Source organism: Entelurus aequoreus, linkage group LG17, assembly GCF_033978785.1.
Source record: "Entelurus aequoreus isolate RoL-2023_Sb linkage group LG17, RoL_Eaeq_v1.1, whole genome shotgun sequence".
Classification (NCBI taxonomy): domain Eukaryota; kingdom Metazoa; phylum Chordata; class Actinopteri; order Syngnathiformes; family Syngnathidae; genus Entelurus; species Entelurus aequoreus.
Genome location: NC_084747.1, coordinates 11,521,220 through 11,541,287, shown reverse-complemented (window position 1 = coordinate 11,541,287; position 20,068 = coordinate 11,521,220). Strand labels below are relative to the sequence as shown.

Genomic DNA, 20,068 nt, shown 5'->3' with positions numbered 1-20,068 from the left:
TATATATATATATATATATATATATATATATATATATATATATATATATATATATATATATATATATATATATATATATAGATAGATATGTGTGTGTGGGGAAAAAAATCACAAGACTATTTCATCTCTACAGGCCTGTTTCATGAGGGGTTTTCCTCAATCCTCAGGAGAAATCTCCTGAGTATTGAGGAAAACCCCTCATGAAACAGGCCTGTAGAGATGAAATAGTCTTGTGATTTTTTTCCCACACATACATATTACGCTCTACCACGGTATCGAGCACTATTTTTTGGATAATCTAATTAAGACATATATATATATATATGTATATATATATATATATATATATATATATATATATATATATATATATATACATATATATATATATATATATATATACCGGAGTAGAGCGGAGTATACGTTAGGTCAGTTTGTAAAAAACCACAGAGGCTATTTCATCCCTACAAGCCTGACAGGCTTGTAGGGATGACATTTTTCCTGACCTAACATATATATATAAAGTGAGGGAAGAGTGGATGGTGAGATGGACAGGCGAATCTGTGCAGCATCTGTAGTAATGCGGACATTGTATCGGTCCGTTGTGGTAAAAAAATAAGCTGAGTCGGAAGGCAAAGCTCTAAATTTACCGGTCGATCTGCGTTCCCATCCTCACCTATGGTCATGAGCTTTGGGTTATGACCGAAAGGACAAGATCACGGGTACAAGCTCTCAAAATGAGTTTCCTCGTCGGGTGGTGGGGCTCTCCCTTAGAGATAGGCTGAGAAGATCTGTCATCCCAAGACCCAGGACATGTTGGGGAGACTATGTCTCCCGGCTGACCTGGGAACGCCTCGGGTACCCCCAGGAGGAGCTGGACCAAGTGGCTGTCAAGAGGGACGTCTGGGCTTCTCTGCTTAGGCTGCTGCACCCGGAACCGGACCTTGGAGAAGCAGAAGATGGATGGATGGATGTGGGCGGGCTCGAGCGGTTCAATAAGGCACAAACTTTTCACAGTAATACTGCAGTTTTATGCTAAGACACATAAATGTTTTCCATTTGTGTAAAAAAAAATCAACAGGTTTGTACAATTAGGTCAAGACAAGTCTGAAAAGGTATGCATTACCTGCGGTGTCCCACAGGAGTCAGTATTGGGTCCCCTACTGATTAGTATGTACAGCACATCCATAACATTAATAAGGTAACACATTTAAGCTTGTGCTTTTTGCAGATTCCACAAATGTCTTTTGTTCGAGGAGGACTTGGAACAGCTCACGGAAGTAGTAACCAAAGAAAGTGGAATTTCTGTCCTGTTTACCTTTCTATTTTGTTTGTTGAGCGAGGTCGGAATACATTATAGGTCGCCCTGACATTGTACACGTTATCTTGATTGTTGGTTATGCTGGCCCTTGACCAATCCAATTGAAAGGTTGGTTTCACAAAAAAGCTCGAACAAAAACCAAATTGGTGATGTTTGGGACTCGTAAAGTGAACGTAAATGTCAAATGGGACACGGAGATCGAAATAACCTATAAAGGTATATTTTTGGGTGCTGGAAACCTCACATCAAATATCTGAGAGCAAGAAAAATAGCAAAGAGTTGGAATTTTAGGTCAAACCAAACACACCCTGAACTATAAAGCCTTGCATACTCTTTATTGAACATTATTATTACTTGGAGAATCATCACAAGAGCACCTTGCAGAAGTTATGCATGTTACAAAAGAGCACTGATAACAACACACAATGTCGGCTACACACACATGCGCTCTTTATAAAGTCACAAATAATTACATTCATGGATCTGGTCAAATCCAAAACTTAAAGAGTAATATTTAAAACTGGACCCCATAAGGGACAAGCGGTAGAAAATGGATGGATGGATATTCTGCTGCCGCCAAATATCCACAAAATGTTCAACGACAGAAATGGAAAATAATATTGAGGGGCAAATTGGATTTTAAAGCAACTCTTGAAAGTTTGTGCATGCTAGTTTTGTGGAACCAATTGGACGAGGAAATCCAAATAGTAAGCAAAAACATCATTCATTTAAAAAAAATAAATACCAAAAAAATGTTTTTAGTAAGTACAACAAGAAGGGAACATAACATATCTTAAAGGTGTCATGTATTCACAAACTATATTTGATGAAATGATGAGTGGGATGTACTTCTATATGATAAGTCTCCTGTAACTATAAACCAAATATTGTTATACAAGGTCATTATGTTTCGTGTTATTGATAATGAATCAGACTATTATATTTGAGTGCCGAGTTTTGGACATTCTGTGCTTTTGCTTCTTCCGGCTCCTTTTCGGACACACACCCGGTTTCTCTTTTCAGTTTTTCCTTGCCCTGATGTGGGATCTGAGCCGAGGATGTCGTTGTGGCTTGTGCAGCCTGTCAGGTTCAAACACTGATGACATCTATTAAACAAGACAAGAAGCAAGGAATTAAACAGAGACAGAATTCAATTTAGCTCAATTGAGGAGAACCGCGTAGACGCTGTACGCTTGCACAGTGTCGTCCCACGCTCTGACGAAAGATTTATTTGCACTTTCCCTGATTACATGGCAACAGCTGTTTCTAAGGGAGGGGGGGTCGTCAACAGCCGTCGCCCTTATCACAAAACAGTTCAAAGAAAAGGTGCCTGGAGGGGAGTCAGGCCCTCTTTCCTCTCCGCTTTGTAGATCTGGGGTCAGGACAAAATCTTCCTGTGGATTACAATACATCAAAGAAACAGACGCCTTCATGTCGCTTCCCATCCTACACAGTGGAGTTTTACAAGCCTTTTGCTTGGTAGGATCAAAGACAGCTTTTGTCCTCTCGCCGGGCGAGCTGAACTCAATGTAACACAAAGTTTTGTGATAACTTAGATACAATTATTCTGACACAGCCCTTTGAGACACTTGTGATTTAGGGCTATATAAGTAAACATTGATTGATTGATTGATTTCAATATAAGCATTATTTTTACACATTATTATATTGTTTTTGAGACACTATATTTGGTTTTTGTGTGAAATTAAATGGAAAAAATCCACCTAATTTACCTAAAGATAAGTCAGTCTGTTTTATTTCAATTAAATTTGATTTTAAAATGCAGCCTTTACGGATCTTTTGAACGGGATATTACTTCCTGGTTCACAACCCCCTAAACAAAACAGCTGGGGAAAGTGTCAGAATAATTGTATCTAAGTTATCACAAAACTTTGTGTTGCCATGAGTTCCCGGCGAGAGGACAAAAGCTGTCTTTGATCCTACCAAGCAAAAGGCTTGTAAAACTCCACTGTGTAGGATGGGAAGCGACATGAAAGTGTTGGTTTCTTTGATGTGTTGTAATCCACAGGAAGATTTTGTTTTGACCCGAGATCTACAAAGCGGAAAGGAAGCAGGACCTGACTCCCCTCCAAGCACCTTTTCTTTGAACTGTTTTGTGACCATAGGCGGCGGCTGTTTATGACCCCCGTCCCTTTAGAAACAGCTGTTGTCATGTAATCAGGGAAAGTCCAAATAAAAGAGGAGGCGTACAATATTTTGTCAGAGTGTGGTGGGAAACTGTACAAGGGTACAGCCCAGACGTTTGTCCTCAATTGAGCCAAATTTAATTCTGTCTCTGTTTGATTCCTTGCTTCTTTGTCTGTTTAATAGATGTCATCAGTGTTTGAACCTGACAGAAAGGTTTCTCTCTCAAGTGTGAGTGAGCATGTGTACTTTCAAACGGTGCTCTCGGGTAAAACTTTTAGCACAATGCGAACAACTGAAAGCTTTTTGTTGAGCGTGAGTCTGCATGTGTGCGATCAAACTGGACTGATCCGCAAAGTGTGCGGCGCAAACAGAGCAACAAAAGGGTTTCCCCCTGCCGTGCTTTCTAATGTGCGAATTCAAACAGTAATGATTAGAAAACATTTTACCGCAAAGTGAACAACGAGGCTTCTCTCCAGTGTGTGTCCTCATGTGCGACGTCAAATAGTATCTGCTCGCGAACGTTTTATGACAAACCGAACAAAAATGTTTCTCTCCGGAGTGTGTTTTCTCGTGTGTTTTGAGACAGTACTGATTAGCAAACACTTTGCCGCAAGCTGAACAAACATGTTTCTCTCCAGAGTGTGTTTTCATGTGCGAACTCAAATAGTACGGACTGGCGAATACTTTGCCACACATTGGACAAACATATTTCTCTCCGGTGTGTGTTCTCATGTGTGTGCCAATCTGGAACATCGTGGGGAAGCTTTTATCACAGACTGAGCATTTGTAAGATGTTTGGCCCTCGTGTATCGCCACATGTGACACCAGATCTGCCCTGTGAGGGAATCTTTCACCACAAACTGAGAAACTTTTTCCTCCATGGATTTTTCTCATGTGCGACATCATTTCACCTTTTCCAGGAAAGCCTTTCCCGCGAACAGAGCAACTAAACGGTTTTCCTCCTGTGTTTTTTCTCTCGCGAGAAATGTTTTTCAAAGGTATTTGTGCGTCGTCCCTGCCTTCCCCCTCAGAAGAGTTTGATGTTATGTCGTCACTATCTGATAGTGGAGCGCCATACTGGTCTCCCCCATCTTCTGTTGCCATGTGTTGTGATGAGCTGCAGCCCGGAGGCTCCGCCCCTCTGTTCTCCTCACTTGGACTGTGCAGGTGCCGTGAGGACTCGGGTGGTTTCTCTTCAGTCTTCACAGAGACACCACTTAGTTGCAACCTGGTGAGATCAGCCTCTCGCGGCCCGAGGCGACACTCTCCCTCCTGAGAGATGCTGAGTTCCTCCTCTTCCTCTTTAATGTAGGGGGGCTCTGGATCCTCCTGCTTCAAAGTGGACAGAAGCTGAGGGGGACGCTTTTCTCGACGACCAATCAGCTGCTGGACATCTGCAGGACACAAACAGGATTTATATTGATTTAAAATGTATTTTTCTTTTGGATTTGTTATTTTGTGTGAGACTCTCATAATTATACTTAATTATAAGACCGCCAGTAGCCCCAGCTGCTCTGCGGGAGACTGACAAACATGGCTGACATTCTCCAACCTCCACCAAACATTCATTTAAAGTAAAACCCCAAGGTGGGTGAAGTGTCACGCTCAAAGACACAACTGGAATGGAGAAAGCTGCCTTGGAACCGCCAGCCATTTGGTTTCTGGATGAGCTGCTCTGCCTCCTGAGCCACCCCAACCCATAAGTGTGGAGCGTACGCAGTCAACAATTGTTTTATGACACAATTTACACATCTTTTTTGTTTTTGATGTTGCATCATTTGAGTGGGGATGTAACCATAAATGATAATTAGATTAGGGCAATTCCTGAAGGAATTGCGTGTGAAAGCTTCAATGCTGAAGATGAACTGAAATCCTGGATTTTTTGAGCGATATTTCCCGCATCTACTTTGTTTTAGAAATTAAGAATATTTCAGTTGTTTTTATCCTTCTTTGTGGGGACATTGTTGATTGTCTTTGCTCCACAGTAAGTCTTTGTTGTCGTCCAGCATTCTGTTTTTGTTGACTTTGTAGCCAGTTCAGTTTTAGTTTTGTTCTGCATAGCCTTCCCTAAGCTTCAATGCCTTTTCTTAGGGGCACTCACCTTTTGTTTATTTTTGGTTTAAGCATTAGACATCTTTTTACCTTCACACTGCCTCCCGCTGTTCCTGACATCTACAAAGCAATTAGCTACCGGCTGCCACCTACTGATATGGAAGAGTATTACACGGTTACTCTGCCGAGCTCTAGACAGCACCGACACTCAACAACAACACATCATTTGCAGACTATAATTACTGCTTTGCAAAAAACATGTTTAACCCAAATAGGTGAAATTAGATAATCTCCCACGGCACACCAGACTGTATCTTACGGTGGTTGAAAAACACTGAAGTAGAGCACACAATTCCCAAACAGGCTGAATATTTTGAAGTTGGAACGGTTTGAATCAGATGAACAATGTGGGAGTTGTGGAACTTTGAAGATTGTCTCATTGATTTCAATGTGAATTTCCAAAACATTTGGGAATTTCGGGAAAAATTACATTTTTTTTGAAAATGGTAAAAAAAAACTTGAATGTTCTGAATGAGTTGAAATGGTTGGTGTTGGAAGTTTTCAAATCGGTGGAGAAATGTTGAAATAGTAGCATGTTGAATTGTGAAATGGTATTATGGAATTCCTGGAATTTCGGGGAAACCGGGGAATTTTTCCAGTTCAAAAAACAATTTAGTTTTTTGTCCTAACTAAGAGGAATGTTTGGACTGTTGAAATGCGTCGAAAAATGCGAAAGGAGTAGTCGCCAGAAAAAAACGGGGGAAATGAGGTTTTGGAAACCCAGGAATTCTGGAAATTCCTGAAAATTTATTGAACTTGGAAAAAAGGTAGTTTGAATTTCCAGGATGGTAGAATGTGTTGAAGTTGGAACGGTTTGAATCAAATGAAAAATGTGGGAGTTGTGGAACTTTGAAGATTGTCTCATTGATTTCAATGGGAATTTCCCAAAAATGTGGGAATTTCGGGAAAAACGGGAATTTTTTTGAAAATGGTAAAAAACTTGAATGTTCTGAATGAGTTGAAATGGTTGGTGTTGGAATTTTTCCAAATCGGTCGAGAAATGTTGAAGTAGTAACATGTTGAATTGTGAAATGGTATTACGGAATTCCTGGAATTTCGGGGAAACCGGGGACTTTTTCCAGTTAAAAAAACAATTTAGTTTTTTGTCCTAACTAAGAGGAATGTTTGGACTGTTGAAATGCGTCGAAAAATGCGAAAGGAGTAGTCGCCAGAAAAAAACGGGGGAAATTAGGTTTTGGAAACACAGGAATTCTGGAAATTCCTGAAATTTTTTTGAACTTGGAAAAAAGGTAGTTTGAATTTCTAGGATGGTAGAATGTGTTGAAGTTGGAACGGTTTGAATCAAATGAAAAATGTGGGAGTTGTGGAACTTTGAAGATTGTCTCATTGATTTCTATGGGAATTTCCCAAAAATGTGGGAATTTCGGGAAAAACGGGAATTTTTTTGAAAATGGTAAAAAAACTTGAATGTTCTGAATGAGTTGAAATGGTTGGTGTTGGAATTTTTCCAAATCGGTCGAGAAATGTTGAAGTAGTAACATGTTGAATTGAGAAATGGTATTACGGAATTCCTGGAATTTCGGGGAAACCGAGGAATTTTTCCAGTTCAAAAAACAATTTAGTTTTTTGTCCTAACTAAGAGAAATGTTTGGACTGTTGAAATGCCTCGAAAAATGCGAAAGGAGTAGTCGCCAGAAAAAAACGGGGGAAATGAGGTTTTGGAAACCCAGGAATTCTGGAAATTCCTGAAATTTTTTTGAACTTGGAAAAAAGGTAGTTTTAATTTCCAGGATGGTAGAATGTGTTGAAGTTGGAACGGTTTGAATCAAATGAAAAATGTGGGAGTTGTGGAACTTTGAAGATTGTCTCATTGATTTCTATGGGAATTTCCCAAAAATTTGGGAATTTCGGGAAAAACGGGAATTTTTTTGAAAATGGTAAAAAAAACTTGAATGTTCTGAATGAGTTGAAATGGTTGGTGTTGGAATTTTTCCAAATCGGTCGAGAAATGTTGAAGTAGTAACATGTTGAATTGAGAAATGGTATTACGGAATTCCTGGAATTTCGGGGAAACCGGGGAATTTTTCCAGTTCAAAAAACAATTTAGTTTTTTGTCCTAACTAAGAGGAATGTTTGGACTGTTGAAATGCGTCGAAAAATGCGAAAGGAGTTGTCGCCAGAAAAAAGGGGGGAAATTAGGTTTTGGAAACCCAGGAATTCTGGAATTTCCTGAAATTTTTTTGAACTTGGAAAAAAGGTAGTTTGAATTTCCAGGATGGTAGAATGTGTTGAAGTTGGAACGGTTTGAATCAAATGAAAAATGTGGGAGTTGTGGAACTTTGAAGATTGTCTCATTGATTTCAATGGGAATTTCCCAAAAATGTGGGAATTTCGGGAAAAACTGGAATTTTTTTGAAAATGGTAAAAAAAAACTTGAATGTTCTGAATGAGTTGAAATGGTTGGTGTTGGAATTTTTCCAAATCGGTCGAGAAATGTTGAAGTAGTAACATGTTGAATTGAGAAATGGTATTACGGAATTCCTGGAATTTTGGGGAATTTTTCCAGTTAAAAAAACTATTTCGTTTTTTGTCCTAACTAAGAGGAATGTTTGGACTGTTGAAATGCGTCGAAAAATGTGAAAGGAGTAGTCGCCAGAAAAAAACGGGGGAAATGAGGTTTTGGAAACCCAGGAATTCTGGAAATTCCTGAAATTTTTTTGAACTTGGAAAAAAGGTAGTTTGAATTTCCAGGATGGTAGAATGTGTTGAAGTTGGAACGGTTTGAATCAAATGAAAAATGTGGGAGTTGTGGAACTTTGAAGATTGTCTCATTGATTTCAATGGGAATTTCCCAAAAATGTGGGAATTTTGGGAAAAACGGGAATTTTTTGAAAACGGTAAAAAACTTGAATGTTCTGAATGAGTTGAAATGGTTGGTGTTGGAATTTTTCCAAATCGGTGGAGAAATGTTGAAGTAGTAACATGTTGAATTGAGAAATGGTATTACGGAATTCCTGGAATTTCGGGGAAACCGGGGAATTTTTCCAGTTAAAAAAACAATTTAGTTTTTTTTCCTAACTAAGAGGAATGTTTGGACTGTTGAAATGCGTCGAAAAATGCGAAAGGAGTAGTCGCCAGAAAAAAACGGGGGAAATGAGGTTTTGGAAACCCAGGAATTCTGGAAATTCCTGGAATTTTTTTGAACTTGGAGAAAAAGGTAGTTTGAATTTCCAGGATGTTGGAATGTATTGAAGTTGGAACGGTTTGAATCAGATGATTCCTTTTAAATGTAAATGATGGAAAAACCGTGATTGATAACTGCACTTTATTAAACTCACCGACTGTCTGACGCGGCCTAGAATGCCAATATGAAAACAAGAGACATTAACGTCTTTCCCCATTAATAAAAGACATAGTTCCATCTGAACGTATATAAACACATGACTGTCTGAGCAGCTAAGATATTCAGTCGTGCACACTGAACCTAAAAGCTGTGCTCTCTTAGCACAAAGTGATCGTTCTATACTCAGAGGCATACCAGACGGAAGTGTTTAACGGTGCGTTCGGAAACGATAAAAAACAATAACAGATTTGATTTGTTGCGCAATTTTCATTTACCGTATTTTCCGGACTATAAGGCGCACTTAAAATCATTTTTTCCCCTCAAAACTCAACAGAGCGCCTTGTAGCCCGGTGCGCCTAATGTACGGAATAATTCTGTTTTTGCTTACCGACTCCAAAGCTATTTTATTTGGTACATGGTGTAATGATAAGTGTGACCAGTAGATGGCAGTCACACATAAGAGATACGTCCAGACTGCAATATGACTCAAGTAAACAACACCAACATTTTATATGTTTTATTGAAAATATAGAACATTACACACGGTTCTCAAAAATATATCAAAATGTTTTAGTAGGAGTTTGGTAAGCTATGAAGCCACACCGCTTGATGGATTGTACTGTGCTTCAACATACCAGTATTATTATGCTGTGTGTATAAGGTAAGACATATTATCTGTCGTTTTGTTTCGCAATATTATGCAAAAGCAACTTTTCTTACCTTCTGGTACCTGCTGATCTGTATTTGGGATCTGCATAAATCCTGAAAATTTGCGAAATCTCACACAAGTTAAAAAACTTATTGGGGTGTTACCATTTAGTGGTCAATTGTACAGAATATGTACTGTACTGTGCAATCTACTAATACAAGTTTCAATCAATCAATCAAAAAACATTTTCGTCGACACTGGTTTACTGAGGACTGTGTACGTGTAGATAGAATAGAATAGAATAGAATAGAATAGAAAGTACTTATTATACAGCATTATTCACATGTGAATAATATAAATACAGTCTATTATACAGCATTATTCACATGTGAATAATATAAATACAGTCTATTTTACAGCATTATTCACATGTGAATAATATAAATACAGTCTATTATACAGCATTATTCACATGTGAATAATATAAATACAGTCTATTATACAGCATTATTCACATGTGAATAATATAAATACAGTCTATTTCACAGCATTATTCACATGTGAATAATATAAATACAGTCTATTATACAGCATTATTCACATGTGAATAATATAAATACAGTCTATTATACAGCATTATTCACATGTGAATAATATAAATACAGTCTATTATACAGCATTATTCACATGTGAATAATATAAATACATTCTATTATACAGCATTATTCACATGTGAATAATATAAATACAGTCTATTTTACAGCATTATTCACATGTGAATAATATAAATACAGTCTATTATACAGCATTATTCACATGTGAATAATATAAATACAGTCTATTATACAGCATTATTCACATGTGAATAACATAAATACAGTCTATTTTACAGCATTATTCACATGTGAATAATATAAATACAGTCTATTATACAGCATTATTCACATGTGAATAATATAAATACAGTCTATTATACAGCATTATTCACATGTGAATAATATAAATACAGTCTATTATACAGCATTATTCACATGTGAATAATATAAATACAGTCTATTATACAGCATTATTCACATGTGAATAATATAAATACAGTCTATTATACAGCATTATTCACATGTGAATAATATAAATACATTCTATTATACAGCATTATTCACATGTGAATAATATAAATACAGTCTATTATACAGCATTATTCACATGTGAATAATATAAATACAGTCTATTTTACAGCATTATTCACATGTGAATAATATAAATACAGTCTATTATACAGCATTATTCACATGTGAATAATATAAATACAGTCTATTTTACAGCATTATTCACATGTGAATAATATAAATACAGTCTATTATACAGCATTATTCACATGTGAATAATATAAATACAGTCTATTTTACAGCATTATTCACATGTGAATAATATAAATACAGTCTATTATACAGCATTATTCACATGTGAATAATATAAATACAATCTATTTTACAGCATTATTCACATGTGAATAATATAAATACAGTCTATTATACAGCATTATTCACATGTGAATAATATAAATACAGTCTATTATACAGCATTATTCACATGTGAATAATATAAATACAGTCTATTATACAGCATTATTCACATGTGAATAATATAAATACAGTCTATTATACAGCATTATTCACATGTGAATAATATAAATACAGTCTATTCAGGGTTTCCCACACATTCATTTATTTGTGGTGGCCCGCCACGAAAGAATTACGTCCGCCACAAATAAAATAAAATAAAAAATAAAATAAAAATATATATATATATATATATTTTTTTGTCCTCTCCAGCTTCTCAGGCAAATCATATAGTAGATGTAGATTCCCATATCGGCTGTTCAGATTTACTTTACAAAAGAGAAGTGTAGGATACTTCTCTTGTTGCCTTATTTGTATTTGACTTTATTAAATGTATTTATATTAGAAACACAACATGTGTATATAACAAAGGGTGCAAAGTCTAGGAAACACATGGTTAAGTGTAGGGAGTAAAACTGATGGCAGTCTAAAGTTCAAGATTTTTGGAGCTCTTTGTTCAGTGGATCATATGTTTGATGAAGCTCTGTGTCTATCTACCACAGGGGTCACCAACCTTTTTGAAACCAAGGGCTACTGCTTGGGTACTGATTAATGCGAAGGGCTACCAGTTAGATACACACTTAAATAAATTGCCAGAAGTAGCCAATTTGCTCAATTTACCTTTAACTCTGTTATTATTAATAATTAATTATATATATCTTTGTGGAAACACTGATCATCTTAATGATTTCTCACAATAAATATATATAGAAACAGATAATTATCAATATGCAACACTTTATTTTTATATTTTCTCTAAGTGCACATTTTTCAAATTGAACATTTTCAAATGATCACTTCTAAGACAGTCTTGTGAAATCACAATATCCCATTTTAACTAGCTAGCCACTAACATTTTTTTAACAAATCATGAATTACTTTGCACCATGTTTGTACAAATAATAACTCATGTAAAATACAAAAGTCAACTCTCAAATTTTTAAATCATGTCACACTTTGAACTGGACACCAAATCTGTTATCTGTTTCTTTGTCAGTTAGTGGGAAGCCTGGCATTGCATGCTGTTAACTAGTGTGTTGTACTCTGGTGTGTAACTTGACACTGCAACTCTGAGTGAGTCTTGCAGATGTGCATCAGTGAGGCGTGTTCTGTGTTTGTTCTTGATGAAGTTCATGTCAGAAAAGGCTGATTCACAAAGATAAGATTTTTCCTCATTGTTTGCGGAACCTTCTTAATCTTTTGGACATATTTTCAAAGCAATCTGGCCTTAAGCTTAATTATGATAAATGTAAAATGTTAAGGATCGGAAATCTAAAGGGAACGTCCTTTCGAATGGAATGCAAAGTGCCTGTTTTGTGGACAGATGGACCAGTTAACATACTTGGTGTTGTTGTCCCAGAAAATCTGGAAGATCTAGGGTCAGTAAATTATGATAATCGACTAAGAAAGCTGGACAAAATTATGCAATTATGGAAAGGGAAATCCCTAACCTTGTATGGTAAAATGTCTATTGCCAACTCGTTAATTATTCCTCAATTTATTTATTTGTTTTTGTCATTACCAGCTCCATCACAAAACTTTTTTAAGATTTATGAGCGGAGGGTCTTCGATTTTGTCTGGAACGGCAAACCAGAAAAGATTAAAAGAAAGGTTTTGTACAAAGAGTATGAATATGGGGGCCTGAAACTTCTCAACCTTGAGGCTATGTGTCTGCCTTTAAAAGCATCAATTGTTCCAAAGATGTATTTAAACATTGAGTGGTACACAAATGTCCTGTTGGACAAAAAACATGTACTGTATCAAAAGAAATTGTATCCTTTTTTACAAGTGATCCCTTCCCAGAGAGTCTGCTGGGAAACATGGCGGGGTTCATAAAGGAAACAATCCACTCACAGTGGTGTTTTCAATTTTATGTGCCAGAAAAAAGAGACGATATTTTGCAGCAGTTAATATGGATGAACTCTAATATTGTAATAGATGGAAAGCCTTTCTTTTGGAAAAATATGTTTGAAAGAGGAATCATTTTTGTCAATGATATTATCAATGAGAATGGTAAAATTATGAAGTATGATGAATTTAGAGCTATGTATGGTGATGCTTGCTCAAGCTTTTCATTTTATCAACTAACTGGAGTAATTGGGAAAAGATGGAAACAAATAATTAATTATGGAACTACTAAATTATTAGTTTGTAAACCTCTAATAAGAAATTCTAGTTGGCAAAAAGGAACTAAAATAAATAGAAAAATATATAATTTTTATTTAATAAAGAAATCTTTGAAGGCTGCCTCATACAACACAAATGGAAAATGGGAGGACTTTTTTGACTGCCCGTTGCCATGGGATGCCATATTCAAACTAATCTATAAAACCACTATCGATGTGCAAAATCGTTTTTTTTCAAATTAAAATTATTTATAACTTCTTACCCACAGGGAAAATGTTAAAATTATGGAATATGACAGAGTCAGATGATTGCCGATTTTGTTGTCAGGAGCCTGAATCCACCCTGCATTTGTTTTGGTATTGTCATATTGTGTCTTTGTTTTGGGTGGAAGTTGAAAAAATGTTTTTAAGGATTGGTTTGTTTATGAAGCTTAATGTGGTTTCTGTTATTTTAGGAGAGTTCATTGACAATCATGATTTAGTCAATTTAATTATAGTACTCGGTAAAATGTTTATTTTTAAGGCCAAAAACAGATATTCACTTAGTATTACTTTCTTTAAAACATTTATTCAGTATTTTCTAATTTTAGAAAGTTACATGGTTGAAAACGATAATGATGCCAAAAAACATTTTAAAAAAAGATGAGAAGTCCTCAAAGGCTTATTTTGAAAGTATAATTATGTTTATAGATGATATGATATCTGTTGTTGTGTTCCATAATTTGAGTGACCTGGACATAATCTGGACTGTACATAAATGCTTATTTTGGAAATGTAATTTTGTTTATAAATTATATGCAATCTGTTGTGTTCCCTAATTTTTTTCTGTGTACATGAATGAAGGTGTGTGTTGCTGAGTCCGACTTGGACATTATCTGGACTGGGCCTGGTTTAAAAAACCCTTTAAACAAATCTAATTTCATTGACAACCTGGTCTGTTGAAGATAAGGCCCTTTTTTTAAAAATAAAATAAAATAAGATAAATAAATAAAAAACATTTTCTTGGATAAAAAAAAAAAGTAAAACAATATAAAAATAATTACATAAAAAATAGTAATTAATGAAAATGTTAGTGGACCAGCAGCCTATACAATCATGTGTGCTTCAGGGACTGTGTCCCTTGCAGATGTGTTGTCTATGTTGTGGGAACCAGAATATTGGTAGCAGAAAGAAATAACCCCTTTTGTGTGAGTGGGTGTGGATGAGTGTGCATGGGGGAGGTTGTTTGGGTTGATGCACTGATTGAAAGTGTATCTTGTGTTTTTTCTATGTAGATTTAATTTAAAAAAAAAACAAAAAAAAAACAATTTTACATTTTTTACATTTTTTTTTTTTAGAACAGTCCCGCGGGCGACTCATCTGGTCCTTACGGGCGACCTGGTGCCCGCGGGCACCGCGTTGGTGACCCCTGATCTACCACCACTACTGTTTTCTGTTTATTTGTTACTGACTGTGGCAGGACACCTCTCCCTCTGTTTCACTTTATGTTGCTGGTAAATAATATGGTTGTAGTAGTAGGCTAAAGTTAAATGATTTAGTATGCACTAATTAAAGGGGCAGAGCTTTGAGACATTTTAGCTTTTATATTTTATAAGATATATTTTTTGTAAGAACCACAATTAATAAATATATTTCAGTGAATAACTTATTGTTCAAATCTGTATATAAATATGTACATAAAGTGTTGTAATTATATTGTAAAATGGATGGACGTTTAAAACAAAACTGTTATTATTAATTAATAAGTATACATTTTTTTAGCCTTTTTAGAGAAAATCAAATCATTGTAGTAAATTATGCAAATTACTCGCTGATGTCATGGTGACCACGCCCATAGCCACAGGTATCTTGGCAGTGTATGGGAAACACTGCTATTATACAGCATTATTCACATGTGAATAATATAAATACAGTCTATTATACAGCATTATTCACATGTGAATAATATAAATACAGTCTATTATACAGCATTATTCACATGTGAATAATATAAATACAGTCTATTATACAGAATTTTTCACATGTGAATAATATAAATACAGTCTATTGTACAGCATTATTCACATGTGAATAATATAAATACAGTCTATTATACAGCATTATTCACATGTGAATAATATAAATACAGTCTATTTTACAGCATTATTCACATGTGAATAATATAAATACAGTCTATTATACAGCATTATTCACATGTGAATAATATAAATACAGTCTATTATACAGCATTATTCACATGTGAATAATATAAATACAGTCTATTATACAGCATTATTCACATGTGAATAATATAAATACAGTCTATTATACAGCATTATTCACATGTGAATAATATAAATATAGTCTATTATACAGCATTATTCACATGTGAATAATATAAATACAGTCTATTTTACAGCATTATTCACATGTGAATAATATAAATACCGTCTATTATACAGCATTATTCACATGTGAATAATATAAATACAGTCTATTATACAGCATTATTCACATGTGAATAACATAAATACAGTCTATTATACAGCATTATTCACATGTGAATAATATAAATACAGTCTATTTTACAGCATTATTCACATGTGAATAACATAAATACAGTCTATTTTACAGCATTATTCACATGTGAATAATATAAATACAGTCTATTATACAGCATTATTCACATGTGAATAACATAAATACAGTCTATTATACAGCATTATTCACATGTGAATAATGTAGAACGTGTATTTGATTATTACATAGAATGTTATTAAATATGTAAACATACCTTCAATATGTAACACAATTTGACTTTTGCAAACAGCTTCCAGTTGTTGTCGATGTCGCTCCTTCTCCTCTCGTGTTCTAGAAAGTTCCTCCTCGTACGACGCGATGGTTCTTTCAAACAGCGCGAATATTTCATCAGCCGCCGCCATGAGTCGCTCCTTCACCAACTCTTTCAACATTTTGGATGTTTTTCACTCGATTAAACTTCACAGTCCTCGTGATTTTTTATCTCGCGTTTTTGTCTTTAACTTCCGCCTCCTTCGACGTCGACTGGTTTCCGGCAGTTTAAGCACTGATGACGTCACACTGCTGCCACCTTGCGGCGGTATTGAAGACTGTCTTTAGTTGGCTCGGTGAGTTGCTGAGCAACTCAGTGACGTCACAAACTCGGAAAATGACGAAGCAGCTTCTTTTGTTGTCGCAGCACACAGAATATATTTGAGGTGTCAGCTATCAAAGACCGATCACTTTCACGTCAACAATTCTCCTCATCCACTTCCGCTCTCTTTTACCGCTTCTAGGTCAGGCCAGAGTTCACACAGGACCCAAATATAGCTGCCCCATGCTATGCCTGTAAACACGACTAAAGATGACCGCTGCAGAGAGCTCATAGTCCGTTTGATGACTTTATTGATGTATTCATTTACGTGAACCGAACTTTGCCTGCCCGCCTGACAACAGTTGTTACGAGCTCCGACACGACACTTCCGGTCTTCACAATAAAAGCGCCGTGAGTGCGTCTGACTAAACCAAAATGGTCTCAGACAATTAAGTAGCTAACATCAATCGGTCTCAGTTTATTTTGGCAATTTGAAACAAAGGACAACTCAGAGTCTGTTTTATGTCAATTATTTGTATTCATTTTTACAATTTTACAGCCTTTACGGACTGTTGGAACAATGTTTTATTTCCCGGAAAACAAACGAGTGAACCATCAGTGACACATCTCTGCATGTTTCTGTTCTGTTGGGGAAAGATTTCTCCCTCAAGTGTGAATGAGCGCTTTCAAACAGTACTTGCACAGTGTGTAATTAAGCACTTTGTGGAAACAACGTGAGAATAACCTCTCCTGCGTGGAAGAGAGGTTGTTAGGTGACCACAGATGAGGTGCTAGCTGTTCAAAGTCGGGACCCGGGGTGGACCACTAAAGTGTCTTCAGTTGGGGACGTCTCTGCACTGCTGACTTGTCTCCACTCAAGATGATCTCCTGGGGGCCCCACTATGGACTGGACTCTCACACTAACTAGATCCACTATGGACTGGACTCTCACTATTATGTTAGATCCACTATGGACTGGACTCTCACACTAACTAGATCCACTATGGACTGGACTCTCACTATTATGTTAGATCCACTATGGACTGGACTCTCACACTAACTAGATCCACTATGGACTGGACTCTCACTATTATGTTAGATCCACTATGGACTGGACTCTCACACTAACTAGATCCACTATGGACTGGACTCTCACTATTATGTTAGATCCACTATGGACTGGACTCTCACACTAACTAGATCCACTATGGACTGGACTCTCACTATTATGTTAGATCCACTATGGACTGGACTCTCACACTATTAACTAGATCCACTATGGACTGGACTCTCACTATTATGTTAGATCCACTATGGACGGGACTCTCACACTATTATGTTAGATCCACTATGGACTGGACTCTCACATTATTATGTTAGATCCACTATGGACTGGACTCTCCCTATTATGTTAGATCCACTATGGACTGGACTCTCACACTATTATGTTAGATCCACTATGGACTGGACTCTCACTATTATGTTAGATCCACTATGGACTGGACTCTCACATTATTATGTTAGATCCACTATGGACTGGACTCTCCCTATTACCGGTATGTTAGATCCACTATGGACTGGACTCTCACACTATTATGTTAGATCCACTATGGACTGGACTCTCACTATTATGTTAGATCCACTATGGACTGGACTCTCACTATTATGTTAGATCCACTATGGACTGGACTCTCACTATTATGTTAGATCCACTATGGACTGGACTCTCACTATTATGTTAGATCCACTATGGACTGGACTCTCACTATTATGTTAGATCCACTATGGACTGGACTCTCACACTATTATGTTAGATCCACTATGGACTGGACTCTCACACTATTATGTTAGATCCACTATGGACTGGACTCTCACTATTATGTTAGATCCACTATGGACTGGACTCTCACACTATTATGTTAGATCCACTATGGACTGGACTCTCACACTATTATGTTAGATCCACTATGGACTGGACTCTCACTATTATGTTAGATCCACTATGGACTGGACTCTCACACTATTATGTTAGATCCACTATGGACTGGACTCTCACTATTATGTTAGATCCACTATGGACTGGACTCTCACACTATTATGTTAGATCCACTATGGACTGGACTCTCACTATTATGTTAGATCCACTATGGACTGGACTCTCACACTATTAACTAGAGTGGATGGTGAGATCGACAGGCGGATCGGTGCGGCGTCTTCAGTAATGCGGACGCTGTATGGATCCGTTGTGGTGAAGAAGGAGCTGAGCCGGAAGGCAAAGCTCTCAATTTACCGGTCGATCTACGTTCCCATCCTCACCTATGGTCATGAGCTTTGGGTTATGACGGAAAGGACAAGATCACGGGTACAAGCGGCCCAAATGAGTTTCTGCCGGGTGGCGGGGCTCTCCCTTAGAGATAGGGTGAGAAGCTCTGTCATCCGGGAGGAGCTCAAAGTAAAGCCGCTGCTCCTCCACATGGAGAGGAGCCAGAAGAGGTGGTTCGGGCATCTGGTCAGGATGCCACCCGAATGCCTCCCTAGGGAAGTGTTTAGGGCACGTCCGACCGGTAGGAGGCCACGAGGAAGACCCAGGACACGTTGGGAAGACTATGTCTCCCGGCTGGCCTGGGAATGCCTCGGGATCCCCCGGGAGGAGCTGGACAAAGTGGCTGGGGAGAGGGAAGTCTGGGCTTCTCTGCTTAGGCTGCTGCCCCCGCGACCCGACCTCGGATAAGCGGAAGAAGATGGATGTATATTCTTGTCTTTCATAAGGATTGTGAATTCCCAAAAAAAAGTGCAGTTCCCCTTTAATGTCAAGTAATACTTTGTAAAAGTTTGATGTATGATAGCGAGGAGCATATTTTTTTTTCTGCCCACCACGGATTGGTACGAATAGGTACTGACCCATCTAGAAGTTCAAGGTGTGGTCATCATCATTTCAACCGATTGTTAGCGTGATCTCACTTTGTGGAGCCAAGTTATAAACCATGAAAGTTTTGTGGCCAACCATCAGATCAAAGTTAAGTTAAGTTAAAGTTAAAGTACCAATGATAGTCACACACACACTAGGTGTGGTGAAATTAGTTCTCTGCATTTGACCCATCACCACCTGGGAGGTGAGGGGAGCAGTGAGCAGCAGCAGTGGCCACGCCCGGGAATCATTTTTGGTGATTTAACCCCCAATTCCAACCCTTGATGCTGAGTGCCAAGCAGGGAGGTAATGGCTCCCATTTGTATAGTCTTTGGTATGACCATACTTGCCAACCCTCCCGTTTTTAGCGGGAGAATCCCGGTATTCAGCGCCTCTCCCGACAACCTCCCGGCAGAGATTTTCTCCCGACAAACTCCCGGTATTCAGCCGGAGCTGGAGGCCACGCCCCCTCCAGCTCAATGCGGACCTGAGACTGAGTGGGGACAGCCTGTTCTCACGTCCGCTTTCCCACAATATAAACAGCTTGCCTGCCCAATGAACGGAGAAGTTAAACAGGACAATACTGCCATCTAATGGATAGCCAACGGAACACTGAAATTCAAGTATTTTTTTTTTTTTGTATTAAATAAAATAAATATATATATAGCTAGAATTCACTGAAAGTCAAGTATTTCATATATATATATATATATATATATATATATATATATATATATATATATATATATATATATATATATATATATATATGAAATATATATGAAATACT

The 20,068-nt window shown here is 37.1% G+C and overlaps 1 protein-coding gene across 1 annotated transcript; it reads right to left on the bottom strand.

The window, feature by feature from the left end:
• Positions 1–3,451: 3,451 nt before the first annotated feature.
• LOC133631880 (gastrula zinc finger protein XlCGF57.1-like) lies at positions 3,452–16,553 on the bottom strand. Its single transcript, XM_062024052.1, has 2 exons — positions 16,053–16,553; positions 3,452–4,863 (listed from the first exon to the last, which is right to left on the bottom strand). Exons 1-2 carry the CDS (start codon positions 16,228–16,230, stop codon positions 3,692–3,694), a joined length of 1,350 nt encoding a protein of 449 aa, XP_061880036.1. The 5' UTR covers positions 16,231–16,553; the 3' UTR covers positions 3,452–3,691.
• Positions 16,554–20,068: the final 3,515 nt, after the last annotated feature.